Here is a 22,262-nt window from a genome sequence, read left to right as displayed (position 1 = left end):
ACATCCTGATTCTGATATTTTGTCTTTGTGGTGACCATATTTTGCATTATGTTCTGAATACATAATACATGATGTGGAGGTGCTGGTGTTGGATTGGGGTGGACAAAGTTAAAAATCGCACAAAAACAGGTTATAGTCCAACAGGTTTATTTGGAAGTACAGGTTTTCAGAGTGCTGATCCATTCCATTGCCTATGATCCTGCCCCACTAGCTAACTGATGAAGGAGCAGTGCTCTGAAAGCTTGTACTCACAAATAAACCTGTTGGACTATAACCTGATGTTGTGTGATTTTTATAACTGACAATTTTTTCTTCCTATCTAAGTAAGTTCTACAGAGAAGAACTATTCAGAATGATGGCTGAAGTTGAAGCAACTGAGATAAATAATGTAAGTGAATGTCACAATGCTTATAGAAAAGACTTTGGGTGGAGTAGCTGTCTCAGACGTCATATTTTGTGTACAAACTGTCTGAGCAAGTGGGACTGAAACGGAAAAACCAGTGAGATCCACATAAAGCAGTAACCTCAGACCTATTATTATGTAAGTAAGGATCAGCTAAGATTGGAAACAAAAACAGCAATTGCTGTAAAAGCTCAGCAATTTCTGCTTTTGTTTCTGGTTTACAGCATCTGCAGTTCTTTCGGTTTGTATTCAGCCAAGAGTGGGGCGGTTAATCCAGAAAAAAGCAGTAAACCTGACGATTGGGAATATTTTAGGATTCCACAAAAGAGATTGAGAAGTTTAATGAATAGGAGAAAGTGAGGACTGCAGATGCTGGAGATCAGAGCTGAAAATGTGTTGCTGGAAAAGCGCAGCAGGTCAGGCAGCATCAAAGGAGCAGGAGAAGGGCTTTCCTGAAGAAGGGCTCATGCCCGAAATGTCGATTCTCCTGCTCCTTGGATGCTGCCTGACCTGCTGCACTTTTCCAGCAACACATTTTTAGCAAGTTTAATGAATAGGCAGAGAAATGAGTCTGAAAGTCAAGAACATACTGAAAGCTTGTATAAATACATAAAAGAGAAAAAGATTAATAAAGACAAATATAAGTTCCTGACTGTCAGAAGGTGTGAAAGTTAAAATGGGGAACAAAGAAATGGCAGAAGAATTGAACATCTATTGTGGGTGTATCTCCACAAAGAGGGCACAAGTAACCACTCAGAAATGTTTAAGAAGCAAAGATCCACTGAGTGGGTAGATTTGAAGGAAATGATGCTGGGAAATGAATGGTGTCAAATGGTGATCACCTGAATCCCAGAGTACTAAAGGAATTAGCCCTGGAAATATTGGGTGCATTAGTGGTCATCTTGCAAAATTCTATTTCCAAAATCTCTGGAGTACTTCCTACAGATTGGATGGTGGCAAATGTAACCCTATTATTTAATAAGGGAGGGAGAGAAGAAACTGATCTACAGCTCAGTTAACCTAAACAACCATTGTGGGGAAAATTCTAGAGTCTATTAAAAACACATCACAACGGAACATTTGGAAAGCATTAACAGGATTGGACAAAGCCAGCATGGGTTTGTGAAAGGCACATCATGCTCAACAAGGAAGAACTGGTGGATGTGTTTGGATTTTCAGAGGTTCCTGATAAGTTCTCTCATGAGAGATTAGTGAGCAATGTTAAAGCACATGGGTGGGGGTTCTGAAGAAGAATTAGGATTAGAATCAGAATCCCTGCAGAGTGGAAACAGGCCCTTCGGCCCAACAAGTCCACACTGACCCTTCGATGAGTGACCCACCCAGACCCATTCCCCTACATTTACCCCTGACTAATAACCTACACTGTGGGCAATTTAGTGTGGCCAATTTACCTGACCTGGGCATCTTTTGGATTGTGAGAGGAAACCGGTGCACCTGGAGACACAGAGAGAATGTGCAAACTCCACACAGATAGTCGCCTGAGGCTGGAATCAAACTCAGTCCCTAGTGCTGAGAGGCTGCAGCGCTAACTGCTGAGCCACTGTGCCATCCGCACAGTGTCATTACCAGACTCAAAACTTTAACTCTGTCTCTCTCTCCGCAGATGCTGCCAGACCTGCTGAATTTCTCCAGCATTCTCTTTCTTTGTTTCAGATTTCCAGCATCTGCGGTATTTTGCCAGAAATTCCAACAGGGCTAGGCAGATGCAAGGAGGATGTTTTCCCTGAGTCAGAGCCAGGGGATGTACGGGGTAGACCATTCAGGACTGAAATTAGGAAAGATTTCTTCATTCAGAGGGAAGTGAACCTATGGAGTTTTTTTTTAACCACAGAAGGCTGTAAAGGCCAGGTCACAATATATTCAAGAAAGAGATAGATAAATTTCTTGAATTTTGAAGGCATTGAGGGTAAGGGGAGAAAACAGCAAGATGGCATTGAGAGAGATGGTCAATTATGATCCTATTGAATGGCAGAGCCAGGTTTGAAGGGCTGAATGGCCTGCTCACATTTCTAGTACTTATTCGAATCACAGATATTCAAGTAATTAATGTACAAACTAACATCATGATGTTGCTCCTGTAGGAGTAATGTCAACAACTTGCATTTATATAGCAAACACCTCAAGGAGGGTAATCAAGAAAAAGATATCAGTCAAGGAGGAGAACATGATACAAAGGTATTTTTGAAGAGATGTAAAGGAAGATAGATGACAAGCCGGAGAAGAGGAGAGATGGAAAGAATTCTAAACTTTTGGGCCAAGGTAGATCCTTTAATGGCAGGACAGAGAGAGAGTGGAGTGCTTAAAAAGTCCAAATTAGATAAATGCAGGGATCTCTGATGCTTGGTGGAGGTTAAGGAGACAGGGAACAGCAAAGCCAATGAGGTTTCTGAATCTAAGGATAAGAGTTTTCAATTTGTGTGATGGCCTTATCAGAAGGCAATGTGAGTTAATGAATGGTGGGAGAAGATGACAGCACAGGGTAGTTTCAATGTAGCAGTGTACGGAATGTGAGGATGAGGAGACTGGCTGAGAGAGTATTGGAATTGTCTAGCCAGCAGATAACTAAGTTATCATTGAATGTTTCCCTCATGCATGAGCTAAGACAGGGTCCCAGGTAGACATTGTTTCAGTGGAGAGCTTTGGGGTGAGAAGCTGAATTCTTCAAAGCTGCTGGCTATCTGAATCAGCAGAGAGGGAACGGAGTGAGTAAACCAATCTTTCTGGTGCAAATTAGAAGTTATTATTGCCTTTGGAGAATCATAGAGTTGTACAGCATGGATACGGATCCTTGAGTCCAACTCATCCATGCCTAACGGACACCTAAACTGACCTAGCCCCATTTGTTAGCATTTGGCCCACATCCCTCTAAACCTTTCCTATTCATATACCCACCAAGATCCCTTTTTAATGTTGTAGGAGATAGTGAGTACTGCAGATGCTGGAGAGTCAGAGTCAATAAAGTGTGGCGCTAGAAAAGACACAGCAGGTCAGGCGGCATCTGAGGAGCAAGAGAGTCAACATTTCAGACATAACCCTTCATCAGGACTGTTGTAATAAAATTGTACCAACCTCCACCACTTCCTCGGGCAGCTCATTCCATACACATACCATCCTCAATGTGTAAAAGTTGCTTCTTTGGTCCCTCTTATATCTTTCCCCTCTCACCCTAAACCTATGGCCTTATGAAGAAAGGTTGGAAAAGCTTGGACATTTCTCTCTGGAGAGGAGGAAGAGAGGTGATCTGATCGAGGTATACAAGGTAGATAGAGACTTTTCCCCAGGGCAGGATTGACTGGTATGAGGGGTCATTGTTTTAAGATATTAGGAGGAAGGTTCTTTACGCAGAGAGTTGTGAATGCATGGAATGCAGTGTCAGCGCTGATGGTGGAAGCAGTCATTGGGGACATTTAAGTGACTGCTGGACAGACACATGGAGAGCAGTGAGTTGAGGGGTACCCAGGTTGTTATTCTATTTTACATTTAAACCTCAGCACAACATCGTGGGCCAAAGGGCCTGTTCTGTGCTGTACTTTTCTAAGTTCTATGTTCTAATTTTGGACTTGCTCCTGAAGAAGGGCTTATGCCCAAAACATCGATTCTCCTCCTCTTCGGATGCTGCCTGGCACCATATGTTTCAACACTTGCCTTGTCCATGCCCATCATGATTTTATAAACCTCTATAAGGTCACCCCTCAGCCTCTGATGTTCCAGGAAAAACAGCCCCAGCCTGTTCAGCCTCTCCCTATAGATCAAACTGTCCAACCCTGGCAACATCCTTGTAAGTCTTTTCTGAACCCTTTCAAGTTTAACAACATCTTTCCTCTTGCAGAGAGACCAGAATTCAATGCAGTATTCCAAAAGTGGCCTAACCAATGTACTGTACAGCTGAAACATGACCTGCCAACCCCTGTACTCGATGGACTGACTAATGAAGGCAAGCATACCAAATGCTGCCTTCACTTCTCTATCTACCTGTGACTCCATTTTCAAGGAAGTATGAACCTACACTCCAAGGTTTCTTTGATCAGCAACACTCCCCAGCGACTTACAATTGAGTGTATGAATCCTGACCTAGCTTCCAAAATGCAGCACCTCGCATTTAGCTAAATTACACTGCATCTCCCTCCCATTGGTCCATCTGATCAAGGTCCAGTTGTGGGAGCAAATTACTGCAGAGATTGGAATCGGAACTGAAAACGAATGCTGGTGATTACAGTGGGTTAGACAGCATCAATGGAGAGACAGCAAGCTAACATTTTCAATTTAGATGACCCTTCATCTGTCCTGTTGCACTCTGAGATAACCTACTTCACTGTACTACAGGGGTTCCCACAGTCTCCCTGTGTCTGTGTGGATTTCCTCGGGGGGGTTAAGGTTTCTCCCCCAGTCCAGGGATATGCAGGTTAGGGTGGATTGGCCATGGGAAATCAAGGGTTCCAGAGATAAGGTGGGATGCTCTTCAGAGGGTCGGTGCGGACTCAATGGGCCGAATGATCTCTTCATTCATTGTGGGGCTTGTGTTGTTCCCTGAAAGCAAATGATGCACGGCCCAGTGCAGATCTCCCGGAGCTAATGCCCCATGTCTAACCCAGCTGCCCCTCTACAGGGACCTGCTGCAGAACTGGGTCGGGTGCCACCTCATGACGCTCCATCTCAGATTGACGAATGTTGGGGGAATTAACCGGTGAATGGTTTTGGGCTGGAGCAGTTTCACCACAACAGCTCCTCCTCTTTGTGCAGCGCGTCAGGGAGCGCCGCGTTATAATTCAGCTTTGAGGCAGCAGCTCAGGTAGGGAGCGAGGGAGAGACTGGCCAAAGGGAAGCATCTCAATGCCGCTCAACATGGGGATCAGCTGCATCAAACACAATCCCAGAGGTAAGAAACACCGCCAGCTGATCTCTCCTTTCAATGGCAAGAGAATGTGCACTAAATGTGGCGAATGGAGAAAAGAGAAAAATCTTTTGTTTCTTGCTGGGATTTGCTTGTCATTTCTACTGGCATTGAAAGGGGATGTTTAATTTCACTGTGAAATCACATTTTTGGCTTGTCGTTTGTAAATGACTCCATTTTCAGCTCAATTGCCAGACTCCTTTCTTTTTTTAAGAAAAAGGACTTCAATAGATTAATCATGAGGAATTAAACAAATGTAACGTCGGATTGTCGGAGTGGACTGATGGCTGCTAAAATTGCGCAAAGCTTTTTAAATCAGTGGGTTTTTTTTTAGTTTATCCATAGTAATCCCGAGATTTGATCGGTTTTGCCGCTCCTCTGGATTCTGCAGAATTCCCAAACAAGCCAATACTCAGGTTCAAGCAGGAGTGGGCTGGTGGAATGATCTTACAGGGAATCCCTCCAGACTTTCAACTGATGCTCGTCAATGGCCTTTCATTAACCCCTGTCATTCTCTTAATGTTTGAGGAAATGAAAATGAAAACTGCTTTGTTCTGGAAAGTGCTGACGTTATTGAGTATTGTTGCAGCTGTAACCACCTCGGCCAATGGAGAATATTCCAAAGGCTTAGAGGATTCAAGACCTGAGACACTAGATAATACCTAGCTCCTGACCTGCTTTGGTAGCCACAGCATCATTTAGCTGTCCCTTCAGATCAGTGGTGATCCTCGGATCATTGTCAATGCCTTAGACAGATGCAGATCAGACAGGCTTGACATCTTTATGTTGTGCAAATACTAGCAAACGCATTTGGAGGAATTGCTGAGTCCAGTAGTAAGATGGTGTAGAGTATTATCAGTAAAAGCAAAATCCTAACCATGGGTCTACAGTCTGACCAATGCAATACAGTCCAAATATTTCAGACCCCACAATATTCACATTTCAAACCCAGTTTTAGTTTGAAGAAACATGCAAAGTCTGAACAGTCTTTGACAGGGATTACGATGACCCTCTCCCATGTGTCTGGTTTAACTTTGTTTGAGACTCAGAGCAATGTCCTCGAGCATTATTCAGGCACCATTTGCTTGGTTGCCACAGTCTTAGTGCAAACAGAAACCACTTCACAACAATGCTACATTGTGTGAATGTTTCTTTGGTAATTCGTACAAACTTGTTTGCTCCGATGTTATCAGTGCTTGCTGTTAAAACAGAACAAACCAAATACAGAAGGAATACACAGAAATACATGAATCGACATTAGGATTCTCCATGAACACCTCATATTCGAGAAAGCAATGATGGCCATCTCTGTTCATAAGGAACCAGATGGAAATTTTCCTCTTTCAACTGAGATTCTATGTTTAAAACCAAGGTCTTAATTTGGGCCATTTTAAAGATCATATTTTGGTTTATTAACAAAAGCTTCAACAATTATACTCTCAATTTTTTGGAGTGGTGACATTGTCCTTTTGCAACAAGATCCTTTGCAACCTGCAACAAACCACAGGTTGAGAGAAACATCTTTAACATGAATTCCTGACAGTGGCATTCCCTTTCTCAATGGAGTTCCTATTTCATCTACAATATTTAATAGGCTTCCTTTAAACAAGTGAAAAATCACACAACACGAGGTTATAGTCCAGCAGGTTTATTTGGAAGCACTAGCTTTCATCTGGTGTTGATTGATTTTTAACTTTTTACACTCCAGTCCAACACTGGCACCTCCAAATCATTCTTTCAACAAGCAGGTGTTATTATAAGATATTTCTAATACGTTTTGGGAATCCCTAACTGCCAGAGCTCATTTTACTGCAACTGAATGAGATCATATTGGTAAAGATGAGGCAGAGGTGAAACCTTCACAATCTGATATCCCTCAGTTTTTGCAACAATAGAAAACTCAAATGAAACAAATACATTTTATTTAGAATCTGTTATTCTCAGAAAGTTCCTGTTGCTAATATTTCTCATAATACTGGCCCATAGTAAGTCATCCTCTTTAAAAACCAGAATACATAGTAAGTTGATTTTCTTTTAAAAATGGCTCTGATAGTCAAACTCACTAAACCCTAAAGGAGGGAGTTGGAAGATTGTGATGAAGATACAGATATAGAGACAGAAGTAGAGATTGGGTTGCCCAATGGATAAATCAATGGTATTAAAGATTATGAACTCATTTATTTTCGTCAGGTCAGTTGTTGAAATTGTTCATTTTAACCTGTTCAACAGTGAGGTTGAATTGCATAAAAATGGATACACTTAATGATTGACTTTGGCGGAAACACTGAATAGGCAAGAAAGAATCGACAGTCTGTTTCACACACCAACCAATCTTCTGTACTGAAGTCTGTATAATTGTTGTGATTGGAATGAAGCACGTCATATACAAGAGAAACAAATAGATAATTAGAGATGCAAATGTAGATATTTGATGTGTGGGGATTCTGGATTTGGTGAACCTGTGCTCAAGTGCCTAGAACGTTGGAGTCTTAAAGTGTTGACGTATAGATTGATTTTAAAATTCAGTAAACACCTATTTGTGCAACTTTGGCAAATGCTATCTCGGTCTGCAATGATAGACTGTTACCGTTTATTTATCTATTGCATATCCTGTTGTTTGATAGCAAGTTTTAAAACACAGGGACATTGTAAATCACTATCTCTTGTGCACTTTTATTATTGCCTATCAGTAAATACTTTATTTCCAGGAAATTGAAAAGCCTTGATAACTGCAGCCATGGTAGCTGTGTCTCGTTGAGTAGCAACAAACTGAAACTTGAGCTGCTCCAGTGACCACTTGCCACCTGCCAGCATTAAACATTAACAGCCAGTCACTCAGTACTGCACCTGTATTTATCTCTTGTTTATTTCTACAGTATAGGGCCAGCTACACTGACACCCCACTCCCCTTACTTTCTGCTACCAGTAAGACAAGTAAAACACTCTTTTTCAAACAATTATTATTCTGAATTATTATTTTTTTAATTCTTTTTTTATTTTGTGTGGGTTTTGTGCTCATCATAGGGCACATGTTATTGCTAGGGAATTAATCGTGTCTTAGGAAGGATATACCAAGGTTAGACAGGGGTCCCTCTGTCCTATTCCCACCATGTAGCTTCACTCCTATCTGAGACTCGAACTCTGGGCTGCATCAGGATGATTATTTATCCCATTTCCCATGCCAACCATCCAGTGACCTCTGAGTGAAATTGTCTTGAAGTGAGGTGAGTTTGTGATACAGGGCTATAATGAAAAGAGTGAGAGGGCATAACTCAATCCACAGATGACCCTTCCAGTCAGTGAGCAGAAAACCCTTTCATCCCATGATAGCTTAAAGAACATTTCACCCACTGTACTGTAGTTAATGCTGATTTTGGAGGGGTGGACAAAGTTTAAAAATCACACAACAGCAGGTTCCAGTCTAACAGGTTTATTTGGAGGCCCTAGGTTTAGTTTTCATGCATGTTTTTCAGGAGAGTATAAACTGATTTAAGATAGTCGTTTCACTGCTTTCAAATATGTTCCTGAAAATGTTACATATGCTGTCATAAAATATAGGCTTACAATACTATGCTAAATGTAACATTATTTTAAAAATATTAAATGGAATGAATCATGAGATGTTCAGTGTCAACCTCAAAAAGCCACACTGGCAATGTTTAGCGATTTCTTTTCTGCTATTGATGTGTTTCCATTGTCTGTCTGAGGGCTGTCGTGGCACGGTGGTAGTGTCCCTACGTCTGTGCCAGAAGATCTGGGTTTAAATCCCACCAGCTCCAGAGGAGTGTCACTAAATCTCTCTGAATGCATTGATTCAGAAATATCTAGTATCAGTCAGTCATGGGCTTGTTCTATGCAGAGTGGGGTTTTATTTATTCAGGACATTTGATCATAAATATTTAGGAAAAACATGCCAGAGCATGTCACAGTCCGTGAAATAGTTTCAAAATGGAATCACTGTTGTGGTTAGGAAACAGAGGAGCATATTTGTACACAGCAAGGACCCACATGCAGAAGTTATACCAATGACCAGGTTGTAGCTGTTGCTTGTGTGTTAAGTGTTAGTCTGGACATCAGGAGCCTTCCCAGCTTCAACAGTGTGCAGGATTCTTTACATCCACTGAGACAGAAGTCAAGGCCTAAGTTTATTGGGCGAAAGTGAGGACTGCAGATGCTGGAGATTAGAATCGAGGGTGTATTGCTGGAAAAGCACAGCAGGTCAGGCAGCATCCGAGAAGCAGGAGAATCAGCCATTCATCCGAAAACTCTGTGGGAAGTGAGAGAAGTGATTGCTGGGCGTCTTGCTGAGACATTTGTATCATCGATAGTCACAGGTGAGGTGCGGGAAGACTGGAGGTTGGCAAACGTGGTGCCACTGTTTAAGAAGGGCAGTAAAGACAAGCCAGGGAACTATATACCGGTGAACCTGACCTCAGTGGTGGGCAAGTTGTTGGAGGGAATCCTGAGGGATAGGATATACATGTATTTGGAAAGGCATGGACTGATTAGGGATAGTCAACATGACTTTGTGCTTGGGAAATCATGTCTCACAAACTTGATTGAGATTTTTGAAGAAGTAACAAAGAAGATTGATGAGGGCAGAGCAGTAGATGTGATTGATATGGACTTCAGTAAAGCGTTTGACAAGGTTCCCCATGGGAGACTGATTAGCAAGGTTAGATCTCATGGAATACAGGGAGAACTAGCCATTAGGATACAGAACTGGCCCATAGGTAGAAGACAGAGGGTGGTGGTGGAGGGTTGTTTTTCAGACTGGAGGCCTGTGACCAGTGGAGTTCCACAAGGATCGGTGTGGGCCCTCTACTTTTTGTCATTTACATAAATGATTTGGATGAGAGCATAAGAGGTACAGTTAGTAAGTTTGCAGATGACACCAAAATTAGAGGTGTAGTGGACAGCGAAGAGGGTTACCTCAGACTACAACAGGATCTGGACCAGATGGGCCAATGGGCTGAGAAGTGGTAGATGGAGTTTAATTCTGAAAAATGCAAGGTGCTGCATTTTGGGAAAGGAAATCTTAGCAGGACTTATACAGTTAATGGTAAGGTCCTAGGGAGTGTTGCTGAACAAAGAGACCTTGGAGTGCAGGTTCATAGCTCCTTGAAAGTGGAGTTGCAGGTAGATAGGATAGTGAAGAAGGCGATTGGTATGCTTTCCTTTATTGGTCAAAGTATTGAGTATAGGAGTTGGGAGGTCATGTTGCAGCTGTACAGGACATTGGTTAGGCCACTGTTGGAATATTGTGTGCAATTCTGGTCTCCTTCCTATTGGAAAGATGTTGTGAAACTTGAAAGGTTCAGAAAAGATTTACAAGGATGTTGCCAGGGTTGGAGGATTTGAGCTATAGGGAGAGGCTGATAGGCTGGGGCTGTTTTCCCTGGAGCATCGGATAAAAATTATAAGGGGCATGGATAGGATAAATAGACAAAGTCTTTTCCCTGGGGTCAGGGAGTCAAGAACTAGAGGGCATAGGTTTAGGGGGAGTGGGGAAAGATATAAAAGAGACCTAAGGGGTAGCTTTTTCACGCAGAGGGTGGTACGTGTATGGAATGAGCTGCCAGAGGATGTGGTGGAGCTGGTACAATTGCAACATTTAAGAGGCATTTGGATGGGTATATGAATCGGAAGGGTTTGGAGGGATATGGGCCGGGTGCTGGCAGGTGGGACTAGATTGGGTTGGGATATCTGGTCGGCATGGGCGGGTTGGACTGAAGGGTCTGTTTCCATGCTGTACATCTCTATGACTCTATGACTCTACCAGGAATTGGTCTACCTGAAAGATGGTGTATCCAACATGGGAGCTCTACAATATTGCAATGGAGAATTTACTAGTTTTCATGGCCAAACCTCTTGAATGAGGCTTGAATCCACAACCTTCTAAGCGAGCTCCCGAGAGGGCAGACATAATATTCTCACTGAGGAGCCAGGAGGATCACTTTTTGTAAAATTTCCACAATATCCTACACTTTAGCCATGTCAGAGTTTCCAAATACAGTATCAATTGTATAATCAACTCTAACATCACCAGGTGAAACTGAGAGAACAGAGAAATACTTATTTGTGTACATTTTCGACATATTATAGCTCCTGTGGAATGGGTATGTCTAAAGGATATTTTGCTCAAAGATGTTTGTGTTGATTTGAGCCAGGCAAAGACAGGAGAATCAGTGCTCAATCTAGTTTGAAATTGTTATTACTAATAGTGTCACTACAATGAGTATTCCCAGCATCAATGGGAGAGTAGGGCGAGAGGGGACACTGAGTTTCAATTTTGTTTTCAGATTAGTTAATGATTTCCTTCATTTCATGCTTTTATCTGAATGACATATTTACTCTATGGAATTTCCCTGGCATGAACTTTGATAGTTGCAGTCACACAGGAACACACAGAAAAGTTAAAGATGTGACTGTTGCCACTGCATTGGAATGTAACTGTTGAGCAGGTGGAAATTTAATGTAACAAAGTGTCTGTCTGCAAAGTCCTGTTTCAAAACTAACTAATGGCATTTACAGTGTGGGAGAGCCAGTGCAACTTACCCAGTGAGGTGCTCACATTACCTACCTGTGCTTTCAAAAATCTTGTTGCCACCTGACTCACTATTTCTTTTCTCTCTCACCAAGGAATGGCAGAAAGAGTCTTCTGAACACAATTTACGGCATCTAAGCTGTAATAAATCTTCCTGACAAAGTCGTTTGTGAACACAGTATTTCACTTTAACTGGACAGCTGTCAGGTGCTGCCTATCCATTTTCACTTCTCTCCGTTCGCAATACATCATGAGTATGTGGCTGAGCTTACTGATGTCATAACGTCATCACGCAGAATCAATTGTGGGACCCCGAGTCAATTCCTGTTTGTGAATCTGGCTAGTCAGGTACACATGGTCGGTGTGTGTCAAAGGGTGAGACCTGGCACCTCAAGCCTAGACCCCAATATGGCAGCAAAAGAATACACCAAAACCAATAAAAAGAAGGACCTGTACATTTCATGGCTGATACATTTCCCATATGTAAGTAAAGACAGCATAATCAGAAGCTGTTATGGTATTAAAAGGTTTTTTTTGGACGTGGTATTATATTTAACTTGTGTAAAAATGTGACTGGGATAATGTGATGACCTGGACCAGCACTAGAACAGGAGTACTGTCCTTGAGAGCAATATGAGGTTGTGCTCCAGGCAATGGTTTCCAAGGCACCAGATCGTTTTTATATTATGAAGCTTGGATTCGTTTTGACCTAAAATGAGGGGGCAGTGGATAGACGGTAAATCCTGAGACTTCTGAACAACGTTTTGGTATCCTGGCCTGTTGACACGATGAATTAGGAGTTATTTTCACGTTTGTTCTGTAAAACAGCATGGTTATTTGAAGTGGACTTGATATTGGTGAGCATGTTGCAACCTGTGTTGGAGTTGGTGTTTTTGAGAGTGTTCCTAGCAACCTTCTGAGCACGTCAAGAATGAGGTGCACCAACTGGAGTTTCGATTTGCCTCACTCACTAAATGAAAGAGCAAAAACAGGCTGATCCAGTTTCCTGCTGGGTGTGAACAGTCAGAGACAGTCTGATATTTTTCAATTGTGTTTCTATTAATAGCTGTAACTACCAGAGGATTTAATGTGGTTATAAAATAATGTCAGAAGGTATACCTTCAGAACATTCTGTCCTCCTACATACTGATCCCAACCCTGATTTATAACTTCAGGGCTGGGTGGCAGAAGCTTTGGATAACCTGAACTATCATTCTGCCTCGTGCAATTTTATTTCAGTTTTGAAACCAGTGTCCATCCAGCCAAGGGAGTTGAGTTAATTTGGAGTTTCCTGGGACCATAGGATGCTGAGCGGGGACCTTATAGATGTTTATAAAATCATGGGGGCTGTGGATAAGGTGAATAGCCAAGGTCTTTTCCCTGGGGGAGGGGAGTCCAAAACTAGAGGACACATGTTTAAGGTGACAGGGAGAAGATTTAAAAGAGACCTGAGGGGCAACTTTTTTTCTACAGGAAAGGTGGTTTGAATGTGGAGTAAACTGCCAGCGGAAGTTGTAGATGCAGGTGAAGTTACAGCATTTAAAGCATTTGGACAGACACATCAAGAGGAAAGGTTTAGAGGGACATGGGCCAAATGCAGGCAAATGGCACTAGTTTAGTTTGGGAAATCTGGTCGGCATGGACGAGTTGGGCTGAAGGGTCTGTTTCCGTGCTGTATGACCCTGGTAGCCTGGGGTGTGATATGTACTGAATTAAACACACACAACTCCTGATCCAATCTCAGGCTGAAAAACAAATTCAGGACAAGTCCCAACAGTTACAGTGACACATTCCGCCAGGAGCATACAAAGCGAAAACCACACAGTAACTATTAAAAGAGCCCAAGGAATGTACACCTTACATCAATGAAACAAGTCTGAGGAGTATTTCATCATAATCCCAGTTCACCATTTAGTCCCAACTATGATGGCATGCTGTGCCTGATTACCAAGCATCCAGGATTGACCCGGAATCTTCAGGAATTTATGATTCATCTCCTCGACTCTGCTGTTGCCAAGAGAAAGGCTGTTTGACAGCTGGGCAGATTGGGAGCATGTTTTTTTGAAAAATTCATTCTCAGGACATGGGTGTCCCTAACTAGGCCAGCATTTGTTGCCCATCCATCAGTACCCTTGAAAAGATGGTCCTTAAAGCCTCCAGCACAACATTCACCCAGAATAAACAACCCAAATGCTCCTTTTAAACTAACTTGATGATCAACTATATGAAATAGTTTATCATCCTGACCAAATGGAGTTGAATCTTTGCAACTGAGTGGTTGAATCTGGGATGTCCTTAGAGTGTAGGGCTTGGTATGACACAGTATGAGGGTTTCCTTAATGGGATAGACATGGCCAGTAGGATTGATGTGTTATCAAAAGTCTTGGAAATTGCAATAGACAAACACCTTGGTGTATAATCACCTAAGAAATCTTCAAAGCCCTAGCACCAGCTTTCTTTGCAGTCAGTTTATTTACACTGAAGAAGCAATGATTGTCAACCAGCTGACAGGAAGATCTGGAATATTCTACTTGTCCAACAGGACTGTGCATGATCAGGCTTTGTCTGAAATATTTTGCCATTGCTGGTAGTTCATGATAGCACGGCACAGTAGAGGATGGTCATGGTGTAGAATGAATATGATTTCTCCCTTTTGTATCCCAGTGTCATATTGTGCAGCCCAGTTTTGGCACCACCTCTAGGACAGCTGCTGAGAGAGATATTTGTCCCAGTGTGAGCAAAGAAAGAACCAGTGAGCCCTGTTATGAACTAGGCCAGACCACTCAAAATATTCTTAAGCAGGCAGCCCAGACCATAACTTTGTAATTTGTTTCGGTAAGTGTATAGTGAAAGTTACCCGGAGTAAGTTAGCAAGGTTGACTACCAGGTTTTAAAACAGACAAAAATGTATTCAAAATTACAGAATGAAACACAGAGGACAGAATGAAGAACACCCACAGAACTCAGACTATCCCAAACAAGACTTACATATGCTGTTCCAAATATACAAAACAGTCCAAATAAACAAACCCCCTTAAACACAGGAAAAATGAAGCAGAGTCCTACAGGTTGAAGTTAGAAGGGCAGAAGGAGAGAGAGTCTAGCAGCTTGTTTCCACACAGCCCACTGCTCCACTGACTCAACCAAGACTTCAGTTTCTCCCTTTCATTATACACGTTACTTCTAAAACATAAGCTTTGGCCTAAAGTCTCATTTGCTTACGTGTAATCAAAAAGGCCATCATCCTTGTACCAAACCAGTCAATTCGGAGCCTGAGTGGTTTCTGATCCCTCTGAAAAAAATCCGAGGGACTCAGTATCTTTTGAGGAAAGGAAGAACTTTTAGAAAACAGATGTGCTTTGTGACAGCCCTCAGTGATCTCCAGCTGCCGAGCTAAGAGTGTGTAACTCTTTCAAATTTGCCTTTTTTATCCATGGAATAATGAGTGGTTTTAGAAGGGCAAAACCTCAAAATATTGGGGTGGATATGCAAAGAAGGAAATGTGCCAAAAGCTAAAGAATCTCTGGACTGGATGCGTTTGGACTGGATTACAATTGGACCTCACTCTGTGGGGCTTCCTGAGCTAAAGCTGATACCCATCTGTCTGCCTGTAGAATCTAAACACACTCCATAATGTCTTCTGAGGTTGACAAAATCTGTTAGTATTTGCAATAATCCCCTAACCTGGGAAGATGTGCAGCCTATGCAGAAGGAGCAAGGGTAATTGACTAATTCGATAGTTGCAGCAAAGATCCGGTCTAGGCATAATGGGCCAAGTGGCCTTCTCCTGTCCCGTCTGATTTGATGAGCCATTAATACTGACTTTGACTAACTTGTTTTGGTAGAATTCTTCCCATTGTTATTTGAACAATCTGTTGCAAATAGTCAGGGATGATGTTTTGCCTTCCTGGGTTCTGAGCCAACAACAAAAAACTAAACAAGTCCTTATCATGTCAGTACCACTGTGAGGCAAGGCCATTTATAACTAGTTGCCTGATCTTCCCAAAAAACGGTGACTCATGCTGCAATGTACGACTATCTGACTGACCAATAGCGCATTCATTCTTTAAATAACCTGGTTATTCAACGTGCAAGCAGATACAATACAAACACAAGCGATAAGACACAATACTCCACCTGGTTCTCAAACAAGTTCCACAAAGATATCATTGTTGGTGAATTCACATGGGTCCAGAAAGCTTAAGTAATTCTCTGCATCACCAAGTATTCCACCAGCCTTTACTCCCTCAGGTAGCTGAACAAAATACAGCAGTAACATTTGAAAGATTTGAATGTGAAAGATTTTTGCAGCTGATCAATTGCACTGTTATAAATCTAATCAGTAACAATATTGTTCATGACTATATGGTGGCTCAGTGGTTAGCACTGCTGCCTCACAACAGCAGAGACCTGGGTTCGATTCCAGCCTCGGGCGACTGTCTGTGTAGAATTTGCACATTCTATCAGTGTGGGTTTCCTCCGGGTGCTCCGGTTTCGTCCCACAATCCAAAGATGTGCAGGTCAGGGTGGGTTGGCCATGGGAAATGCAGGGTTGTTGGGATAGAGTGGGTCTGGAAGATTGGAGAGACAGGTTGGGCTGAATGGCCTCTATCTGCACTGTAAGTGATTTCTGCCATCAATACCTTTGCCACTTGATGAGAATAGCTGACTACAGTTTCTGAACTTTAAAAAATAAAGTTTCTCTTATACATACTGGTGAAAAGTAGTGGTGTCCAGGCCATGTAGCTCTTACTGATTGTTCTAAGACCCTCATGTGGAAGCAAGCCTGCTCTCCTTATCCTTAGCTAGTCTGATTTGTAAATGACTCCAGGCCCACATCAATGTGAGTGATTCTTAAAGAGCCAAACATTCCGCTCTGGTCAAGAACATTAGGGACAGCCAAGAAACGTTGGCCTTGCCAGTGATATCCACATCCTCTGAAAACTGAAGAAATGATGAGGGCACGTTATATCAACTAGGCATACATTCCTCTGACCATGGAGACTCTGGGATTAAGTCATCAAGGTACTGAAGACTATAAGTAGATCGTTAAAAATCACACAACACCAGGTTATAGTCCAACAGGTTTAATTGGAAGCACACTAGCTTTCGGAGCGACATTCCTTCATCAGGTGACAGTGGAGGGCTCGATCGTAACAGAATTTATAGCAAAAATTTGCAGTGTGATGTAACTGAAATTATACATTGAAAAATTGATTGTCTGTTAAGCCTTTCATCTGTTAGAATACAGTGATAGTTTCACTTCTTTCATGTGAAAATCATCTTCGCCCCTCACCTCCGTCCAGGGCCCCAAAGGATCCTTCCACAACCGACATAGATTCATATAGAACTCTGAGCGCAAAAGCTGCATGAATTTATGTAAAACTCTGTTATTTCACTTTTTAGATTAGAATCAATCTAAACATCAGGTCATTGACAGAGAACACAGGGGGCTAACACCTTCAACATATTGTCTAGCTATCACCATTGTTAACAGCTAACCCGAGAATGCAACTTTAAAAAAAAGGGTTTTGTGATTTACACATGAAAGAAGTGAAACTATCACTGTATTCTAACAGATGAAAGGCTTAACAGACAATCAATTTTTCAATGTATAATTTCAGTCACATCACACAGCAAATTTTTGCTATAAATTCTGTGTTACGATCGAGTCCTCCACAATCACCTGATGAAGGAGCGTCGCTCCGAAAGCTAGTGTGCTTCCAATTAAACCTGTTGGACTATAACCTGGTGTTGTGTGATTTTTAACTTTGTCCACCCCAGTCCAACACCGGCATCTCCAAATCATAAATAGATTGGACAGGGTCAAAATACATTGGAGCTGGGCCACCTGTCACAAAGTTCAGGAAAAGCATCTTTACACAATGACTTTCTCTTCCTCTGAACAATTTGATTTTTTTTATGTGAGACTAAAACTTGGTAGATTTTGTAAGGAATATTGAAGTGTGGAATGAAGTGTGAATTGGAGTCGATTGGCATTTCCACTCAATCAGCCATTTTCTAACTGAGTGATGGAACAGGCTTGATGGGTTGAATGGCCCACCACTGTGAAAATGTTTGATTCACTTCTTCCAGCCCTGATCCCCCCCCTCCATCGTTTGTCTTTGAGTCGCAGTGTTAGTGGTTCAACAGAAATGGAATGTGGAAACATAATAGGTTCTACAAAATGCTTCAAATGCAAATATTTAGTACAAACAAGGAAGCAATATTGTCAGGTCTGTGGCTATGGAACCTACTCCCTGGTAATTGTTCTTGTAGGTGGTTCACTCTGCATCTCAGTTAGAGCTGTGTTAAATGTTACATGGATGATGCAAAGTGTAAGTAATTATCCGGTGTTGGATAATTTCTTAAACATATGGTGGGCAGTAAAACAGAGTAATGCTCAGCTGTTTGTACCAAACTCTTTGTAACCCTGTCCTACACACACCAGTGTAACACTAAGCCCTTTTCTATGTCATGTATTTGCAGAATATGAACAAAGAAATAAGCCACGGTCTGCTTGTGGAAAAAAGCCAAATCATCTTCAGACCCAAGCTCCCTCACTCAGTCCCCTTTTCTTCCATCCGTACACCAAAGGGTCACAAATAAAGATGGACTCGTCCCATCACTGTGCATGGAGGAAGTCAGGCTTCTGTAATGGGATCACCTTTACCAACCGTCCAGTTCTCATCCAGGAGAAAGTGAGGTTGAAGATCACAAAGACAGAGGAGTCGTGGCAAGGAGGAATGCGACTAGGCTGCACAATTTTCGACCCCTCCCTGATGCACCCCGATGCCCTTCCCAAGTTTGTGTGCCCAGATCTGGAGGAAGCGCATGGCTTCTGGGTCAGTGCATTACCCCAGCAGTGCATTCATGAGGGAAGTGTCATCTCATTCTGGGTGAACAGCCAAGGACACTTCCTGTACTGTGTAAACGAAGGAAGGGAATATCTCCTCATGAAAGGATTGCTGGTGTCTTGGCCATTGTGGGTCATCATCGATGTATATGGAACAACACGAGAAGTCCAGCTTCTAGGTGAGGATACTTTTGAAAGATGTGATAGAACATTTCATTACATCATACTCTGTCATTTCTTGTGCAGTCTGGCTTATATTAGGCCATTCCTGTACTGATGGCCCTGTGGGTAAACACACCATGGGATATGCTATTGAGTCACAGAGGTCAGAGAGGCCAAGTATGGTCACTGCTCTGTGACACGTTAGCTCATTCCAGACAGTGCAGCTTGAAGCACTGCCGTTGACCTTAGTGCTCCACATGAGGAAGAGAAAATTAGCTGGGACTCTGGTGAGTCAGTGATTTGTGCCCCGCATCCCATGTAGATGTGTCAGGGCAGATTTAGTTTCTGTTGTGAAGCCTGATGCAGGTGAATAGCCCCCACAGCTGTGGATCCATGATTCCCCCAGCTGTGTTCACTCGACTTGAATGAGCTTCTTGGGAGCCCCAGGATTGCAGCCCAGTGAAAATCAGAAGCATTGAGAGCGTGGGTGAAATTGGCAAAATTGAAAATCCGTCAGTTCAAAGCAATGTTAAAAGTTAAACACTAAAACGGAGAGGATTCCATTTGCACTAAGTTCCACCCAAAGTGTCAGCATAGAGAGACACCCACGTCTACCCTCCCAACCACATTTATTCAATTGTTAAATGTGGTGATTTTAATTTGGACTCATCCAAATTTAAGTCACATGTTTCTAAAGACTGCAGCTCACTATAATATCAATATGAGGATTGATTACACTCAAAAGCCTGAAGCACTTGAGTGGCAATTGCCTGGATGATGTGGTGGTAATGATGATGAAGCTGTCAGTATTTGCTTGGGATTTCACCATTGGAACTGACAGCAATATTTGAGATTCCACAACTGGAAAGTGTTACACAGAAATCTCAAAGTTGCTGTCGGTGATTATACAATGCTCCAGAGGATATACTCTCAAGGTCACCCAGAGAGAAGTTGCGAAGCAGTCAATGAATTGACAAAAACTCTCATTTTGAAACTGCTCGCTTTACTGCAAAAACATTCTTTAAAAAGCTACACCTTTTGGAATGGGGTGTAATTATGTTTTTGCCAGCGTACAAGTTTATAATTATTGATAAACAGCTTCAAGTTTCCTGATTTAAGCTGTCCTTTGATTTGTGGAATGTCAAATTTCCCCATTGTAAAAAGAATCCCAAACATTATTATATTAATGTTGGTCAAATTTAATTTACGTTTCCGCTCCAGTCTTAATCCAGTCATAACCATTTATTCAACCATCCGTAAACTTCAACTAATAGGTTGAGATGCTTTTAATTTTAGCTTTCTGTCTGTGAGATTAATTCAATGTGATTGACTCCTTGTCCTGGTCACTGATATCACTCCTGGACTTGTCACAGATTTATCCTGCTGTTGGGAAAGGGGAAGTCTCTCCCATCGGGATCGTTAGGTCTTTGTGGACAGCAGTAAGCAAAGTTGTTTCACATCTGTTGTGCCTTTAGAGGGTTATGATTTCATAGATTGAGTTAATATAATCCAATCTAGGACGAGTGATAATGACACTACACTCGTTTAAACCTCAGAGCCTGGTTCTCTCGGGGAAGCTCCAGCAAGCTGACAGTGGCCTCCTTCAGTTTACAGCTTAAATAGTTGGTTAGATAGATCACGTGACACATCCAGTTCCTTTAATTTCGCCCTCGGTGTCACATTCAGTGTATTCAGCTCTTAAAGCTGGTAAATCAGGATCTCCAGGTCACCATTGGTTGTACACTTGATATACTTCATGTGTGTAATAGGACATTGTACACATAGTTAATAAACCTAGGCATGGACAGATTGTTACTAATGAATTAGATGAAACTACGAATTACAGAATGTGATTGTTTCAGATTAACGGTGCTTCATTTCCTAGTCTGTATTGCTATGCTCAATCTGCTAAACTAAATACTTGTGTTTTTACCTCTTCAGATCCCTCCATGACTTGTGTCTCCCAGAACAAATCAGCACCGCAGCCGTCCCTCCCTGTTCGAGTGAACAAACCCCAAACATCTAGTTCTTATACGTCAGCTTCTTGTACAACACCACCCAAAGGTGAGAGCAATTAGCAACACCCAGGCGCCCTGTTGTTAGTTCCTAAGAACAATTAAATTTCAGAAAGGTTGAGAAGCATTGAGGAGGGAAAGTGATTTGAACTCAGCTCAGCCTTTTCGTCTTTTCTCAACCAGGTGATCCAAAATTAAATAATTTAAGAAATCGTCTACCCAGATTTTTTTTAAAAAGTTAATAACTGTCTGAATCTGTCACAGCTTTTACATGCTGGTGTCTGGGAAGAGGCCGGTATCTTTGTGAAATGAACTCCCTTGATTGATCTCAGTGAGAGCACTGGGTGGAGACCGTCCTATCAGAATGCACCTCAGCGTTGCGAGTTGAACCCTTGTGGTTCTTACCATCCATTATTGATAATTGTTCTAAACACTATCACTGCAACACTTTCTCTGTAACACGATCTCAGCAACACCAACTCTGCAACATTATCAAACCTGTAAGTGTTAATTGCAAAATCAAGTCCATAACTTAACTGATGCTACAAATTATAAAGAGCAAAGTTGCAGGCTGGATTGGTACCTGTTTTCAGTGCAGTAATCAGTAGCCAGCGTGGAGAATAAATTGTTTTAACCCTTTACTTTTAGTTGCTCTGAAACGAAGATGCTCACTCTGAAAGGTAGTGTCTGATCTATACTGCACCCTTTAAGCCAATCAGGAAAAGGACCTGTTGCAAATTCTGTTGAGTGGACTAACACGTAATTCACCGTATCATAAGATTGGGCGGCATGCTGGCTCAATGGTGAGCACTACTGCCTCACAGTGCAAGGGACCTGGGTTTGATTCCAGCCTCGGGAGACTGTGCTAACCCCACACAGGCGTTGTCCCTGTGTTTGCATGGGTTTCCTCCCACAGGTCAGCGATGAGCAGGTTAGGTGGATTGACAGTGGGCAATGCAGGTTTACAGGCACAGAGTAGGGGGGGTATGCCTGGTTGGCATACTCTTTGGAGGGTCGAATGGCCTGATTCCACATTTTAAGGGTTCTATGATAAAATGTGAGGGCACTACTGCCAAAAGGTGACCCTGCCTAAGGACCATCTGCTTTCTGTTATCAAATCAGTTCACCTGCATAATTCAGGAGCCTCCAATTTCCCTCAAAGCTTTATGAAACTCAAAAGCTTAATTATAGAGTCATGGAGTCATAGAGATGTACAGCATGGAAACAGACCCTTCGGTCCAACCCATCCATGCTGACCAGATATCCCAACCCAATCTAGTCCCACCTGCCAGCACCCAGCCCATATCCCTCCAAACCCTCCCTATTCATATACCCATCCAAATGCCTCTTAAATGTTGCAATTGTAC

The 22,262-nt window shown here is 42.3% G+C and overlaps 1 protein-coding gene across 1 annotated transcript in view; it reads left to right on the top strand.

The window, feature by feature from the left end:
* Positions 1–5,164: 5,164 nt before the first annotated feature.
* LOC122556830 (E3 ubiquitin-protein ligase NEURL3-like) overlaps positions 5,165–22,262 on the top strand; it is a 20,416-nt gene continuing 3,318 nt past the window's right edge. Inside the window, exons 1-3 of the mRNA XM_043704057.1 lie at positions 5,165–5,300; positions 18,352–18,897; positions 20,822–20,944. Of these exons, the coding sequence (XP_043559992.1) occupies positions 5,255–5,300; positions 18,352–18,897; positions 20,822–20,944 (715 nt within the window). The 5' untranslated portion in view covers positions 5,165–5,254. The remainder of the gene's footprint in view (positions 5,301–18,351; positions 18,898–20,821; positions 20,945–22,262) is intronic.

This window comes from Chiloscyllium plagiosum, chromosome 14, assembly GCF_004010195.1.
Source record: "Chiloscyllium plagiosum isolate BGI_BamShark_2017 chromosome 14, ASM401019v2, whole genome shotgun sequence".
Lineage (NCBI taxonomy): Eukaryota > Metazoa > Chordata > Chondrichthyes > Orectolobiformes > Hemiscylliidae > Chiloscyllium > Chiloscyllium plagiosum.
The sequence above is the reverse complement of the archived record's forward strand: the minus strand, read 5'-3'. Positions and strand labels throughout refer to the sequence as shown.